This window comes from Aquarana catesbeiana, linkage group LG12 (genome assembly GCF_042186555.1).
Source record: "Aquarana catesbeiana isolate 2022-GZ linkage group LG12, ASM4218655v1, whole genome shotgun sequence".
Taxonomy (NCBI): Eukaryota; Metazoa; Chordata; class Amphibia; order Anura; family Ranidae; genus Aquarana; species Aquarana catesbeiana.
This window is the reverse complement of record NC_133335.1, coordinates 11031645-11047604: the sequence shown is the minus strand read 5'-3', so window position 1 is coordinate 11047604 and position 15960 is coordinate 11031645. Positions and strand designations below refer to the sequence as shown.

The following is a 15960-nucleotide window of genomic DNA, read 5'->3' as shown; positions in this document are numbered from 1 at the left end:
ACAAGTTTATTATTGTACTTGGTGCGTCGGGAGGCCGGAAGTTTTGGAGAACTGCAAACAAGGCATTAAAATGTTAACACCCGAAGCACTGCTTCAGAAAGCACCGCAGTCTTTGGGACATTAAAATTGCATAACGCTAAGAAGTTGTTTTTTTTTTTTTTAAATGCTTTTCTAAAACTGGAAGGACAAAAGATAAATAAAAAAAAAAAAAAAAATAGAAGAAAAAGGATCTGAAAAGGCAGAATGCTATTTTATTTTGCATTTACAGAATACATTTACAAGAGTAAATGCTACAGGCGGTGATTTCATGAATGCCGTCTGTCAAACAAGGTTTAGATACGGTCTATGTCAGATGTTTCATTATTATACAGTTGGGCTATAGCACCTAAACAATAGAACAAAAGTGAGTGTCCAATCCTGGCCGAGTCTCTCCACTCAGGTCATCTATAGGATGTTCTATGTCACCAACCCCACACCACAGAACCCAGCAAAACCTGTAATCCAAAAACGCAGATGGATATACACTATATTACCTAAAGTATTGGGACGTCTGCCTTTACACGCACATGGACTTTAATGGCATCCCAGTCTTAGTCTGTAGGGTTCAATATTGAGTTGGCCCACCCTTTACAGCTATAACAGCTTCAACTCTTCTGGGAAGGCCGTCCACAATGTTTAGGAGTGTGTCTATGGGAATGTTTGACCATTCTTCCAGAAGAGCATTTGTGAGGTCAGGCGCTGATGTTGGACGAGAAGGCCTAGCTTGCAGTCTCCGCCCTAATTCATCCCAAAGGTGTTCTATCGTGTTGAAATCAGGACTCTGTGCAGGCCAGCCAAGTTCCTCCACCCCAAACTCACTCATCCAGGTCTTTATGGACCTTGCTTTGTACACCCTACGGACTAAGACTGGGAGGCCATTAAAGTTTGTGTAAAGGCAGGCGTCCCAATACTTTTGACAATATAGTGTATCAGCCTACAACAAAAGACACAAATCGATGACTCCTAGTACGTGCAACCTCGAGATTTAGGCCCGATTCACACCTATGCAGGTTGCATATTCCAGGTACGTTTTGCGTTTTTTTCAATACACATTTTTTTATCCACTGAAGTCTATGGAACCAAAAAACAAGTCCCTGGCCCCTTTCCATAAATTGCACAGATGTGAACTACATCCCTAGGAACCCATGTTATATGGACTGTAGTGCGTTTGTGAAAAACTGAAAACGCACTAAGACATGCATTAGGTGTGAACCAGGCCTTATAAAAGACGTATCCATTCAGGGATAACCAATTATATAAGGATTCAGTTAAAAACAAAAACAAACAAAAAAACACATTTCCAAATGGCAGCAAATGATTTAATAAATTTGAAATTCATACATTGCCATAAAAAAAATGAACAGAGTGCACTTTTCAAAGCAGAGTCTGAAGAACGCATTCCATGTTATAATAATAATAATAATGTTTGTTGCACGATTTCCTATGAGAAGAGAGAATGTATTTTCAGCAGAGTTCTTGTGAACATAAAACAGACACAGCTTAAGAGGCAGACAAGAAGGTGAGGAAGTCTTACTTCGATCTTAAGCCCTGGTTCACACCGAACGCGGCTTTGAAAATCACGCTACTTCAAAAGGCGCCGGTCAGTGCGATTTCATGTACGGTTTTTGCCAACATCTGTGTGATTTCATGTGCAGATGTCAATGCAAGTAGCACATGAAAATCGCCAAAGATAGTAAAAGAAACTTTTCCAAAGTTCAAAATCACATGACAAGTCGCACCCTATTCACACCTATGGTAATCATTCAAATGGGTGTGGCTTGTATTAATTTGAACGGTTCCATAGGCACAAATTGCACTGCTGTGAATGGGGGGGACTAAAGTGGAACTTTACTCTCTCAAACAACATTGACTACTTTTAATCCTCATGCTGCTAGTATTAATAAATAGATAGGAAGGTATATTATATTTGCTTGTTTTAAACTTTTTTTTTTGTTTTGTTTTTATATTTCTTCAGATACTTCCTGGTTTGTGGTCTAGGCCAAAATGCTGTCATACATTCCAGGAGTCTTCAAGGAAGGCAGGAGGGTTTTTATCAGCACATATTGGAGTTGAGTTGCATATATCAAGATGCAACTCAACACCCTCCTGCCTGCATGCCTGATCTAAGGGCAGATGGATTCAAGGGAGCAAATTCTGCACAAATCATCTGCCCTTACTCGGCCATGGCCTGCAATGCTCGGGGGGGGGGGGGGGGGGGGGTTCAAAGTGATTTCTCAGCAACAAAGTATAGAGACATGAATGGATAGGGGAGTTGGTTTAGAATATTAAAAATGAATTAGGCTGGGTTCACATACATGTGAGTTGGATGAGTTTTTAATGTGTGGTGCAGTTTAATATATAAAAAAAAAATCAGCAATTTACGAAATATGCATGTTATCACCTTCATTTTCTCTTAATAAAACTTTGAATGAGAAAAATAAAAAAAAAAAGGGTCTTGTGCTTTCTAGGTACAAATTTGCACCCGAATCGCACTTGAACCAGTGAACGGGAACGGGACTGCCGCTCTGAAACCCCGCTACATATATGTGAGCCCAGCCTTACACTGAATTTTTTGGTTTGTGGTGATGAGATAGCGTAGTTCCACTTTAATAAGACTCTGTCGACCCCAAAAATAAAAAAAATTCTACCTGAAGTTCCCTGTAATAGAAGAAGTAGAATACTCACCTCTCTCATGTACCAAGTCTTCTCCCTTCTCTCTGTTCCAGGGCTGCAGCCTGCATAATGCTGGCCATACAATGACCGAACGTGGCCCATTGATTAGTGTGGAGCCCCCCCAATTTTGACATAAGTCGATTGTATAATCAATTTCTGTCGAGGGGACATGCTGGAAATCCCATCAATCAGTGGCTGCAGCCGCTGTCAGATTACAATGTCCTGCTGGGGAAGAGGGGGGTGGGGGGGTCATTAGGAGGGGATAAGGGGGAGGGGGGGGGGGGCGGGTGAGGATTCCTCCATCAAGCTCGTTTGTATGGATGTGGGATTCTGTTGTGGCATGCATGGTCAGCTTAAAAGTGGTTGTAAAAGGCAGAAGGTGCATTCTATGCATTAAGATAAAAAGCATTTCTGTGTGCAGCAGCACCCCCCCCCCCCCCCCCCCCCAATACTTACATGAGCTCCATCTCGATCCAGTGATGTGCACAAGAGCTTCGCCCTGTCTGGGGACTCTCCCTCCTCATTGGCTGAGACAGCAGCAGGAGCCATTGGCTCCTGTCAGTGAGCCAATGAGGAAAGATGGGGGGTCAGCATTTTAGCATTTTACCTCTATTCTAGGATGACAGGGTCTCTAAAAAAAAAAAAAAATCAGAATTAAGACACAGTCTCACCTTGTCTGCCGTTCAAAACATTATGATCCAAACTGTACAATCTCTATTAAAGTGACAAACATTTGTGTAGTGGTGGAGTCTATTGGACCAAAAATAAATTAATTGTTCCGAGAGGGCCATGTACTAAACAGATGTTAATGAATCTAAAAAGGAGATTGTACAATCAGATTCTGAGATGCCATTGCTTCACATGGATGAACGCCTTTTAGAAAGTGGTTCTTAGGGCTGCAAAATCCAGTTCTGCATCAAGGGGTATTAAGCAGTCTGGCCTCATATTTCATATGTGCAATCAATAAAATAAAAGATATTAAGAAAAAAAAAAAAAAAAATGTATATTGATTTGAAATGATTTAGCTGTCTTCCGCCTCCAGGTTGATGTTGTTTCCAAACTTGGCGTAAAGCTGGATCTTAAGATCAGAGAGCACTTGTTGTATAGACTCTACCCGGGACTGTAACGATTCCATTTCTTCCTCCACTGCTTTCTGGATAAGTGAGAAAAACAAAAAAACAGACTGACCACAGAGAACAGAGAGAACACAGACATTTCACAGCCGGCCGCTCTGGAAAGTGGGACACCGAGACCGGAAGCTGCACAAAACAAATAGCATTCCGCTGTGTTTCTACAGGCTCCTGAAGTATGCCCTGAGGGGCGGATTCAGAATTTATTTGGGGGTCATTGGAAAGAAAAAAAAAAAAAAAAAAAAAAAACGGGAAGATTTGCCCACTGGGCACTGTAGACCCTTCAAGATCCTGCCTAATAAATTTACGAACATACATTTCCAACTTATTCCTCAGCCAGCTCTGACCTATTTATATCAGTCTTCTCCAGAGAAAGTTACAGGCTAACCCCTCACCATATATTCTACAGCAATGTACAGAGAACACCGAGCCAGTCCAATCAGTCCCTGCACCAGAGGAGCTTACACTCTAATGTCCCCCCACAGTCACACACTAATATTATAAATTTATATAGCTCCGACATATACTTGACACCAATGATGGGGCACCATTCCCCCTACTGACACCATCGTTGGGGCATTATTCTTAACAATGGGGCACTATTCCCCTTATTATGATCAATAATGGGGCCATGATGCCGGGGCATTTTCTACTCCCACTGGCCACATTCCAGCCAGCCCTAAAGCCTGAATGCCAGTAAACTGACCCTTTGCTTAGAAAGTTTGGTGAGCCCTGCTCTATGTTTTAGGATGATGGATGATGTGTGCCTTCTCTATCACTAGAGAAGGCACACATAGTCACAAAGGGGAAGCATAAAAATTATAAAAGACCTTTATCAAAAATTCATTAATCACTTGACGTAAAATCACATACCTGTCCGTCATTCTGCTTCAGGTGGTTGTGCCGGGGTGATATGCAGCTGCAGGCATCACCCCAGCACCGTTTTTAAAGCCGATGGTCAGCTCTCTTCTAGGAACAACCGATGCAGCCGCTCGACTGTTATCGCAAGCAGCCCCCCTCCCACTCGCCGCCTGTCGCCACGCCACCTAGGCCCCTCTGTCCCACCGGGAGGCCCGAGCGACCAGCCAACATGTCCGCTGGCTGGCCGGAGACCTGAACAAAGCCAAAATGGGCTTTGATTGGGTCTTGGATCTAGTAACCCGGATGCAATGACATCACTTCCGGTTTACTGAAGCCTTAAAAGGCGCTAGATTTACAAAAAAATGTCAGAATTAAAAACAGCCAAAACATTTTTAATGCTTTTAAAAGCAGAGTTCCAGCTATTTCTGCATTTATTAAAAGCCAGCAGGTACAAAAAGTGTAGCTGCTGACTTAATAAACACACACTCACCTGTCCCACGATCCAGCCGTCCCAAAGCCTCACTTCTCACCCCCCTGCTGCTGGCACCCGGCTGTGACAGCATGCGGCTTGCAGCCGGGAGCGCACTCTGCACGCAATCCTCTGGGAACTGTGACGTATCCCAGAAAATTGCAGGGAGAGAGAAGAACTTCCGCTCAGTACCTGTCAAAACTTAGTAACCCCCCCAAAAAAAATGACATGCCAAATGTAGCATGTAAGGGTTGTGAGGAGTGCTTAAAGCGGGAAGTTCCACTTTTGGGTGGAATTCCACTTTACGTGCACAAGAAGGGATTTGTAGTCTTATAGACCTAAGATTCCTAAAAAGAAAACACACACATACCTGACACATGACTATTGCTGTCACAAGGTACCGTATATACTGGAGTATAAGTCGACCCGAATATAAGCCGAGGCACCTAATTTTACCACAGAAAACTGGGGAAACGTATTGACTTGAGTATAAGCCTAGGGTGAGAAATGCGCAGCTACTGTAAGTGGAAAAGAGGGTCAACAATGCCCATCTGCAGCCTCACTGTACCCATTTGCAGCCATAGGTCCCCCAAACTTCAAACTCGGCAGTTAAGGGTTCCTAGATGCCCTCCAGCTGCAGCCAAAATTTGGGGTCTCTGGACCCAAAGGGTCCCGAAATGACATTGCAAGCCCAGTGGAACTAGCACTACAACATATCCAAAGCTGGGGCTCCTAGCACCAAGTGGCCCCAAGATACGGGGCCCAAAATTCGGTTCGGAAAATGTCAAGCACTTTTCTGCAGCAGAGAATGACATTTTCCGAAGCGACTTTGGGGCCCCGTATCTTGGGGCCACTTGGTTCTAGGAACCCCAGCTTTGGATATGTTGTAGTGCTAGTTCCACTGGGTTTCTACGCCGAATTTGGGGTTCCTAGCTCCAAGTGGCCATGAGATACAGGGCCCCAAATTCGGTTCGGAAAATGACACTCTTTGCTGCAGAAAAGTGCTTGACTCGAGTATAAGCTGAGGGGGGCACTTTCAGCACAAAAAAAAATGTGCTGAAAAACTCAGCTTATACTCGAGTATATACGGTATGTTTAAATTCCTTGTGACAGCAATAAAAGTGATAAAAAAAATAAAAAAATAAAAAAGGGCAGTGTAAAAAAATTAAAAATTTAAAGCGCCCCTCCGTGTTTGCGCGCAGAGGCTGAATGCACACGTAAGAGGTGAGGTATCACCGCGATCCTTTGAGCAAGTGCAATAATTATAGCGCTAGACCTCCTCTGTAATTCTAAATTGGTATGCGTCGCCTATGGAGATTTTTAATTACCTTAGTTTGTCGCCATTCCACCAGCGTGCACAATTTTAAAGTGTGACATGTTAAGTATCCATTTACTCTGCATAACATCATCTTTCACATTATACAGAAAAATTGGGCTAACTTTACTGTTTGTTTTTTTTTCATGAAAGTGTAATTTCTTACAAAAAAAACTGCATTTGAAAGACTGCAACGGAAATAGTGTGACATGAAAAATTGCAATGATCACCATTTTATTCTCTAGAGTCTCTGCTAATATATAAATATATATATATATATATTTTTTTTTTTTTTTACATTTTATTTTTCATTTATGTGGCTAGAGAAGGTACACGGTCACATAAAAATTATAGGAGACCTTTATTAAAAATGTATTAAGCTCAAGGCAGCTGAAAACTTCAGTTTTGCACTTAAAATATTTTTTTTCTACTGCAGTGTATGTTACTTTTTTCCAAATGTTGTGCCGTTTGTGTATATAACTGAGCACTTTTTACTCATCTAGAACTTAAATCATCAGCAAAATAGTACATGGCCATTGTTCATCCGGTTTATAAATGCCCCTCAATTTCAACTTTCCAAGGAAGAGTTACTTTCACATCCCAATAACCTGTGGAGATTATTTTAAGACAGTCTAAAGAGTTCTTGTATTTGCTCAGGAGATCGGTTCACACATCGCACACCTATATATATAACCCGCTATTATCTCTAAACATGTCACTTAGAGAGTTCTTCAGATACACATCATGTTCAATAGAAACCGACCAGAATAGCCTCATGACTGACGGAGGGGGCAGGCACCACAACCAGCCGCCGCTTTTTGCCGAGCTATTTAGAGTAGAGTGATGGCGGTTAATTACATCCTGCCAGACTCTGTACATTTTACCCAACGCAGTACAGGAGATGCTTTTCTCCAAAACCTAAAAAAGGGACGCCAATCAAAATAATCATTTATCATTCCGAGGCAGAAACAGCATTTGCATTAACATATGTTTTGTCCCCAAAACCGTGTAACCCCCCCACCCCCACCCCCCACTCCCGTTAGTGACTGCTCCACAACGGAGCTCACAGAAGTCTTTAAAGACCCAATGCAAAAGTCTCACCCCTCCCGCTTTGGGAACTGCACATGCACTCAGCTGTCATTTCAAAAGTTGTTTTAAATATAAGTTTAAACCTACCACTTTCATTACAATACAGGCACTTCCTATTAGAACATGTAGACGGGACGTGGCTGCAAAGAGGCTGCAGGAGATCAGCAGCTCTGGGATGTACAACGGAAGGGGGGGGGGGGGGGGGAAGAGAGAAACAGTACTTTCATTTGTAAATAACTTTATAATGCTTTGTGCCAGAATCATAATTTTAGTATAAATTTTAAAAACAGGACAAATTACAGATCAAAATGTCTTTATTTGCAGTAACACTATTTATTTTTAACCAGTTCCCACAAAATCACATACTTGTACGTCATTTTGCTGAAGTGGTTGTAGCGGGGTGATATGCAGCTGCAGGCATCACCCCGGTACCGTTTTTTTTTTTTTTTTGAGCCGACGATCAGCTTTCTTGTAAGAACAACGGATGCGGCTAAGCAGCCAATCGGCTGTTATTTCAAGCATCAAGAGGGACTTCCCGCCGCTCTGCCCGGGTATCCCGTTCCACCAGAAGACAGGTCTCTAGGCCGCCGGCTGGCCTAGAGACCTGAACAAACCTGGAATCGGGTTTGATCAGGTCTCCGATGTAGTAAACTGGAAGCGACGTCACAACATCACTTCCTGTTTACTCGGCAGCCAACAGTATTCAAAAACCTAAACAAAGAGGACCTGTCACTGCCTATTATTGTCACAAGGGATGTTTACATTCCTTGAGACAGCAATAAAAGTCATCAAAATTTTTTTTTCTTAGAAAAAAAGGGAACGTGTTCGCTCGCGCGCCAAAGAAAACGCATAGGTAAGTTGCGCCAGCAAATGTAACCAGTGTTCAAATCACTCCTCTGCACTGAAGTGTATTTTTTCCGAACAAATGGTGTTTGAAAGACCGCTGCGCAAATACCGCGTGACATAAAATTTTGCAACGATTGCCATTTTATTCTCTAGACCAGGGATATGCAATTAGCAGACCTCCAGCTATTGGAAAACAACAAGTCCCATCATGCCTCTGCCTCTGGGTGTCATGCTTGTGGCCATCAGAATCTTGCTATGCCTCATGGGACTTGTAGTTCTGCAACAGCTGGAGGTCCGCTAATTGTATATCCCTGAACTAGAGTCTCTGCTAAAAAAAAAAAATTATAATGTTTGGGGGTTCTAAGTAATTTTCTAGCAAAAAATACTGATGTTAGCTTGTAAACAAATGTCAGGAATAGGCCTAATCTTGAAGTGGTAAACTAACACTGCGTTTTGTTTAGTTTTATTGCATTTTATGCTCTAAGAATTGTGAAAAAAAAAAAAAAATTATTGCTGCAAGACAGATGTCCGCTGGCACCCGCTGATGATCCAGCCGAGAGGAAGAACGCTGGTCTGTCTATGTACACAAGGCAGATCGCAATTCTGACAGGAGGGAAGGCACGGATCCCGTGTCTCTGCAAAGCATGTTTTCCCCTAGTACAAGCACCTCCCTGTAACAAAACACCAGCTAGGCACACAGTTAACCCTTTGATCGCCCCTGACGTTTATCCCTTCCCAGCCAGTGTCATTAGTACAGTGACAGTTCATATTTTTAGCACTGATCATTGTATTAGTGTCACTGGTCCCCAAAAAATGTCAAACGTGTCAGTTAGTGTCTGAACATCCGCCGCAATATCGCAGTCCCGCTGTAAGTCACTGATCGCTGCCATTACTAGTAAAAAATAAATTAAAAATACCCCATAGTTTGTAGACGCTATAACAACTTTTGCACAAACCACTCAATTTGCGCTATTGGGATTTTTATTTTTCCCAAACATATGTAGCAGAATACATATTGGCCTAAATACTAAGTACTGCTTGGGCCTTGAAAAAAGGGGGGCGCACCTCAAAAGCTTGTCCTGAAAATTTTGAATGTTAGCCGAAATAAAAAAAAAAGTATCACAGACGGTACTCAATTGTTATTGTTGCAAGTGCACTAATACGGCTGCAATCACCTCAAGCTTCCCATGACACAAGCCTGTCCATATTCATATAGAGTAAATATTACTTCTTCCTTTCACTGAATGCCATTTTTTTTGGCTGTGCTTCATTAAAGAGTCGCACAGCCACTTCCTGTCCAGAGCCACACTGTTGAGACTCCCGATTCTGTGCGGCATGTAAAATAGATCGCAATTAGTGAATACAATCCTATTCAGGCACCCCTACCTCCCCAAGCCTTGCTTGTACTATACCTTGAGCCTTCAGGTAACGTCTACCTCCAAAGCTCCACCCACAGTAACACCCAGAACTGCCCTACAAACCACACAAGTCCCAAAGAATCATGGGACATATATTTTCTGGAAATTAAAGTGGGATTAAACCCAAAAGCAAGCATTTATTATATTGCAGCGTACAAATTCTTAGTTGTGTTGACTGAATTTGTTTTCTTTGCTAGACTTTCTTTTCATCTGGTGATCCAGCCTGTAAATCTGCAGTTTAAGCTGTCCTGCCAAAGTAGCAGTTACAGAGAGGAGACAAACCATTTACCACTGGCAGGGGTGCTTACAATGATCAGCTTTTATTTATTCATGTCAAACCTTTATCCCATAAGGAAAAAAAAAAAAATATATATATATGTGCTGACGCATTTAACACTCCCATCCCCCCAGAATGACAATGCTGCTGTCCAAAAATGAAAGAAAGAAATCTAATGCAGCCACCAAAACGAATGATTGGTAAGCCGCAATATACTACATTATTGTTTTTGGGGTTTATTACCGCTTTAGGCAAACAGGAACGTCCTCCAAGCACCATATATATATATATATTTTATATACAGTGGGGACGGAAAGTTTTCAGACCCCCTTAAATTTTTCACTCTTTGTTATATTGCAGCCATTTGCTAAAATCATTTAAGTTCATTTTTTTCCCTCATTAATGTACACACAGCCCCCCATATTGTACACACAGCACCCCATATTGTACACACAGCCCCCCATATTGTACACACAGCCCCCCATATTGTACACACAGCCCCCCATATTGTACACACAGCCCCCCATATTGTACACACAGCCCCCCATATTGTACACACAGCCCCCCATATTGGCAGAAAAACACAGAATTGTTGACATTTTTGCAGATTTATTAAAAAAGAAAAACTGAAATATCACATGATCCTAAGTATTCAGACCCTTTGCTGTGACACTCATATATATAACTCAGGGGCTGTCCATTTCTTCTGATCATCCTTGAGATGGTTCTACACCTTCATTTGAGTCCAGCTGTGTTTGATTATACTGATTGGACTTGATTAGGAAAGCCACACACCTGTCTATATAAGACCTTACAGCTCACAGTGCATGTCAGAGCAAATGAGAATCATGAGGTCAAAGGAACTGCCTGAAGAGCTCAGAGACAGAATTGTGGCAAGGCACAGATCTGGCCAAGGTTACAAAAAAATTTCTGCTGCACTTAAGGTTCCTAAGAGCACAGTGGCCTCCATAATCCTTAAATGGAAGACATTTCGGACGACCAGAACCCTTCCTAGAGCTTGCCGTCCGGCCAAACTGAGCTATCGGGGGAGAAGAGCCTTGGTGAGAGAAGTAAAGAAGAACCCAAAGATCACTGTGGCTGAGCTCCAGAGATGTAGTCGGGAGATGCAGTGGCGTAGCGTGGGGGGTGCAGGGGGTGCCGTGGCCCCGGGCGCGATATTTAGGGGGGCGCCAGTATGTGTCACTGGCTGCCTCCTCCTAATTTCTAATTTTGTGTCCCCGGGCTCCGGCCGCCATGTTAAGTGTCCGGCGCCCTGTGATTGGGTGTATGGGGGTCATGTGAGGCGCCCTGCCTCCGCACATGACCCCCATACACCCAATCACAGGGCGCTGGATACTGAACATGGCAGCAAGCAGAGCGCAGGGGTGAGAAGAAAGTGAGCCGCCGCTGTGTTCTCCTCCTCATCCGGATCGATGCAGCCAGGATAAGAAGGTAAGTGAGAGTCATTTTACTGGGAGGGGGAGGGGGGCGAGAGAGAGAGAGACTGTAGGCAGGACAGTGTAGTATAGTATGGAGGTCAGTGTAGTGTCACTATGGGGGGGGCAGTGTAGTGGACAGTATAGTGTAGTATAGTATAGTGGTTAGTGTAGTATAGTATAGTGGTTAGCATAGTGGTCAGTATAGTATAGTGTAGTTCAGTATGGAGGTCAGTCAGTGTAGTGTAGTGGACAGTGTAGTATAGTGGACAGTATAGTATGGTGGTCAGTGTAGTATGGTGGTCAGTGTAGTATGGTGGACAGTGTAGTATGGTGGACAGTGTAGTATGGTGGACAGTGTAGTATGGTGGACAGTGTAGTATGGTGGTCAGTGTAGTTTAGTGTAGTGGACAGTGTAGTATGGTGGTCAGTATAGTGTAGTATGGTGGTCAGTGTAGTATGGTGGTCAGTATAGTGTAGTATGGTGGACAGTGTAGTATGGTGGTCAGTGTAGTATGGCGGACAGTGTAGTATGGCGGACAGTGTAGTATGGCGGACAGTGTAGTATGGCGGACAGTGTAGTATGGCGGACAGTGTAGTATGGCGGACAGTGTAGTATGGCGGACAGTGTAGTGTAGTATAGTGGTCAGAGTAGTGGTTAGTGTAGTATGGTGGACAGTGTAGTATGGTGGACAGTGTAGTATGGTGGACAGTGTAGTATGGTGGACAGTGTAGTGTAGTATGGTGGACAGTGTAGTGTAGTATGGTGGACAGTGTAGTATGGTGGTCAGTGTAGTATGGTGGTCAGTGTAGTATGGTGGTCAGTGTAGTATAGTGGTCAGTGTAGTATAGTGGACAGTGTAGTATAGTGGACAGTGTAGTATAGTGGACAGTGTAGTATAGTGGACAGTGTAGTATAGTGGACAGTGTAGTATAGTGGACAGTGTAGTTTAGTGTAGTGGTTAGTGTAGTGCTCAGTGTAGTATGGTGGTCAGTATAGTGTAATGTGGTGGACAGTGTAGTATGGTGGTCAGTATAGTGTAGTGGATAGTGTAGTATGGTGGTCAGTGTGGTATAGTGGTCAGTGTAGTGTAGTATAGTGGTCAGTGTAGTGTAGTATGGCGGACAGTGTAGTATGGCGGACAGTGTAGTATGGCGGACAGTGTAGTATGGCGGACAGTGTAGTATGGCGGACAGTGTAGTATGGCGGACAGTGTAGTATGGCGGACAGTGTAGTATGGCGGACAGTGTAGTATGGCGGACAGTGTAGTATGGCGGACAGTGTAGTATGGCGGACAGTGTAGTATAGTGGTCAGAGTAGTGGTCAGTGTAGTTTGGTGGACAGTGTAGTTTGGTGGACAGTGTAGTTTGGTGGACAGTGTAGTTTGGTGGACAGTGTAGTTTGGTGGACAGTGTAGTTTGGTGGACAGTGTAGTTTGGTGGACAGTGTAGTTTGGTGGACAGTGTAGTTTGGTGGACAGTGTAGTTTGGTGGACAGTGTAGTTTGGTGGACAGTGTAGTTTGGTGGACAGTGTAGTTTGGTGGACAGTGTAGTTTGGTGGACAGTGTAGTTTGGTGGACAGTGTAGTTTGGTGGACAGTGTAGTTTGGTGGACAGTGTAGTTTGGTGGACAGTGTAGTTTGGTGGACAGTGTAGTTTGGTGGACAGTGTAGTATGGTGGTCAGTGTAGTATGGTGGTCAGTGTAGTATGGTGGTCAGTGTAGTATGGTGGTCAGTATAGTGTAGTATAGTGGACAGTGTAGTATAGTGGTCAGTGTAGTGTAGTGGTCAGTGTAGTATGGTGGTCAGTGTAGTGTAGTATAGTGGTCAGTGTAGTATGGTGGTCAGTGTAGTATGGTGGTCAGTATAATGTAGTATAGTGGACAGTGTAGTATAGTGGTCAGTGTAGTATGGTGGTCAAGTGTAGTGTAGTATAGTGGACAGTGTAGTGTAGTATAGTGGTCAGTATAGTGGACAGTGTAGTATGGTGGTCAGTGTGGTGGTCAGTGTAGTGGTCAGTGTAATATAGTGGTCAGTATAGTATAGTGGTCAGTGTAGTGGACAATGTAGTGTAGTGGACAGTGTAGTTTTGCAGTGTAGTGGTCAGTATAGGAATCAGGTAGGTCAGTACTATTGTATTTGAAGGGACTCAGGGATAGCTAAAAGTCCGCAGGTTGGGGGGGGGGGGCGCAAATTACTTGCCTTGCCCCGGGTGCTGACAACCCACGCTACGCCACTGGGGAGATGGGAGAAAGTTGTAGAAAGTCAACCATCACTGCAGCCCTCCACCAGTCGGGGCTCTATGGCAGAGTGGCCCGACGGAAGCCTCTCCTCAGTGCAAGACACATGAAAGCCCGCATGGAGTTTGCTGAAAAAACATCTGAAGGACTTCAAGGTGGTGAGAAATAAGATTCTCTGGTCTGATGAGACCAAGACAGAACTTTTTGGCCTTAATTCTAAGCGGTATATGAAAGATGAATGCGGCCAAGTACAGGGATATCCTGGACGGAAACCTTCTCCAGAGTGCTCAGGACCTCAGACTGGGCCGAAGGTTTACCTTCCAACAAGACAATGACCCTAAGCACACAGCTAAAATAACAAAGGAGTGGCTTCACAACAACTTCGTGACTGTTCTTGAATGGCCCAGCCAGAGCCCTCACTTAAACCCAACTGAGCATCTCTGGAGAGACCTAAAAATGGCCGTCCACCAACGTTTACCATCCAACCTGACAGAACTGGAGAGGATCTGCAAGGAGGAATGGCAGAGGATCCCCAAATCCAGGTGTGAAAAACTTGTTGCATCTTTCCCAAAAAGACTCATGGCTGTATTAGATCAAAAGGGGCTTCTACTAAATACTGAGCAAAGGGTCTGAATACTAAGGACCATGTGATATTTCAGTTTTTCTTCTTTAATAAATCTGCAAAAATGTCAACTATTCTGTGTTTTTCTGTCAATATGGGGTGCTGTGTGTACATTAATGAGGAAAAAAATGAACTTAAATGATTTTAGCAGCAATATAACAAAGAGTGAAAAATTTAAAGGGGTCTGAATACTTTCCGTCCCCACTGTGTGTAATAATATAAATATATATATATATATATATATATATATATATATATATATATATATATATATATATATATATTGTTTTTTGGTAATTATAGTTGGCTCAGAGTTTTGTCCGCTGTATTCTGTTGTGGAAATTTGTATTAATGTATATTGTCAGATTTCCCCCAGAGTCAGTTTTGTTGTAATACGCTCATGCAAGCGTATTCGCATATACAGACGTCAGTGGAGGACCACTGATTGCGGAAACCTTCCCGTGGACACGGCAGATCTGTTCGCCCTTTAAGGGATGTTCGTTTTTTGCCTCACCAAGAGACTGGCCACCTCATGGCGACTGCATTAACGCTCCTAGCAAACAGATCTGCGTACATGGGAACAACATAGCATAACCATACGAGGTGATAGCTTACCGAGCCATGGTAGAGTATGGCGCGCGTCAATGGTTAGCGGTAGGAATGTGCACACAGCCGTGATCAGAGCCATGTTTGTAGTATTCACAAATGTGAGGCACATTGTGTCTCAACAGGAGACTGCCCACGACTGTTTGCACATGTCATTACTGGAATTCTATTTGAAGGAATACAAGTGTCTGATTGGCTGATTCTGAAGCCACCACCTTCCTTTTGTTATTTATGTTTTACGGTATAAATAAGAGGCAGCAGCTCCTACTAAGGAGGATTTTGCTAAGCTCAACGTGATACCAGTGTCTGTGTTACTTGGAGATATACAAGCGCATTATACAAGAAAACTATAACTGTGCTTTTCAGCGGAATTATATGTCGTTAAGAGAAGCTTAAAAATGTTCCACTACAATTCCGATGGGCAGGACCAACAATTGAATTTAGGATCTGCTTGTCACAGTGACCCCAATTATCAGCACAACTTCTGAGAGTACCATTGGGGAAAAAACAATCCCTTAGGGAAGGGGGGGGGATTTATATTTCAGCAAGAGTCTCCCTTGCATTAGTAGATTGCTCAAATGATTGTGACAAAAGAAAACGAAAGGATTCCTATGGCAAACGTTAAGTTCCAAAGGTGCTTACTAACCTTGGCAGCTTCTAGCATCTCCTGTGTCTCCTCCTGAGGATGACTGATGAACACATCGCCGATTTGGTAAGGAATCAGCAGGGAGTCGTCCAGCATCATGAGGTCATCACAGGCGTCCTCCAAATTCTGGAGCTCTTTCTGTCAGAATGATCAACAAATTACAAGTAAGAAGTGGTGAGATTGTGAAGGCCGTAATCACACATTGACTGCACAGGGTTATGTACTGACAGAGCTCATGAGAAAGCGGCTATGCTCTGCAAGATAATAGAATGCAGCAACCGAATAAAGAAAAA

The 15960-nt window shown here is 43.3% G+C and overlaps 1 protein-coding gene across 1 annotated transcript in view; it reads right to left on the bottom strand.

Annotated features, from left to right (window-relative positions):
- Positions 1-1336: 1336 nt before the first annotated feature.
- PFDN4 (prefoldin subunit 4) overlaps positions 1337-15960 on the bottom strand; it is a 28887-nt gene continuing 14263 nt past the window's right edge. Inside the window, exons 3-4 of the mRNA XM_073607239.1 lie at positions 15668-15805; positions 1337-3865 (exon numbers count right to left, since the gene is read on the bottom strand). Of these exons, the coding sequence (XP_073463340.1) occupies positions 3734-3865; positions 15668-15805 (270 nt within the window). The 3' untranslated portion in view covers positions 1337-3733. The remainder of the gene's footprint in view (positions 3866-15667; positions 15806-15960) is intronic.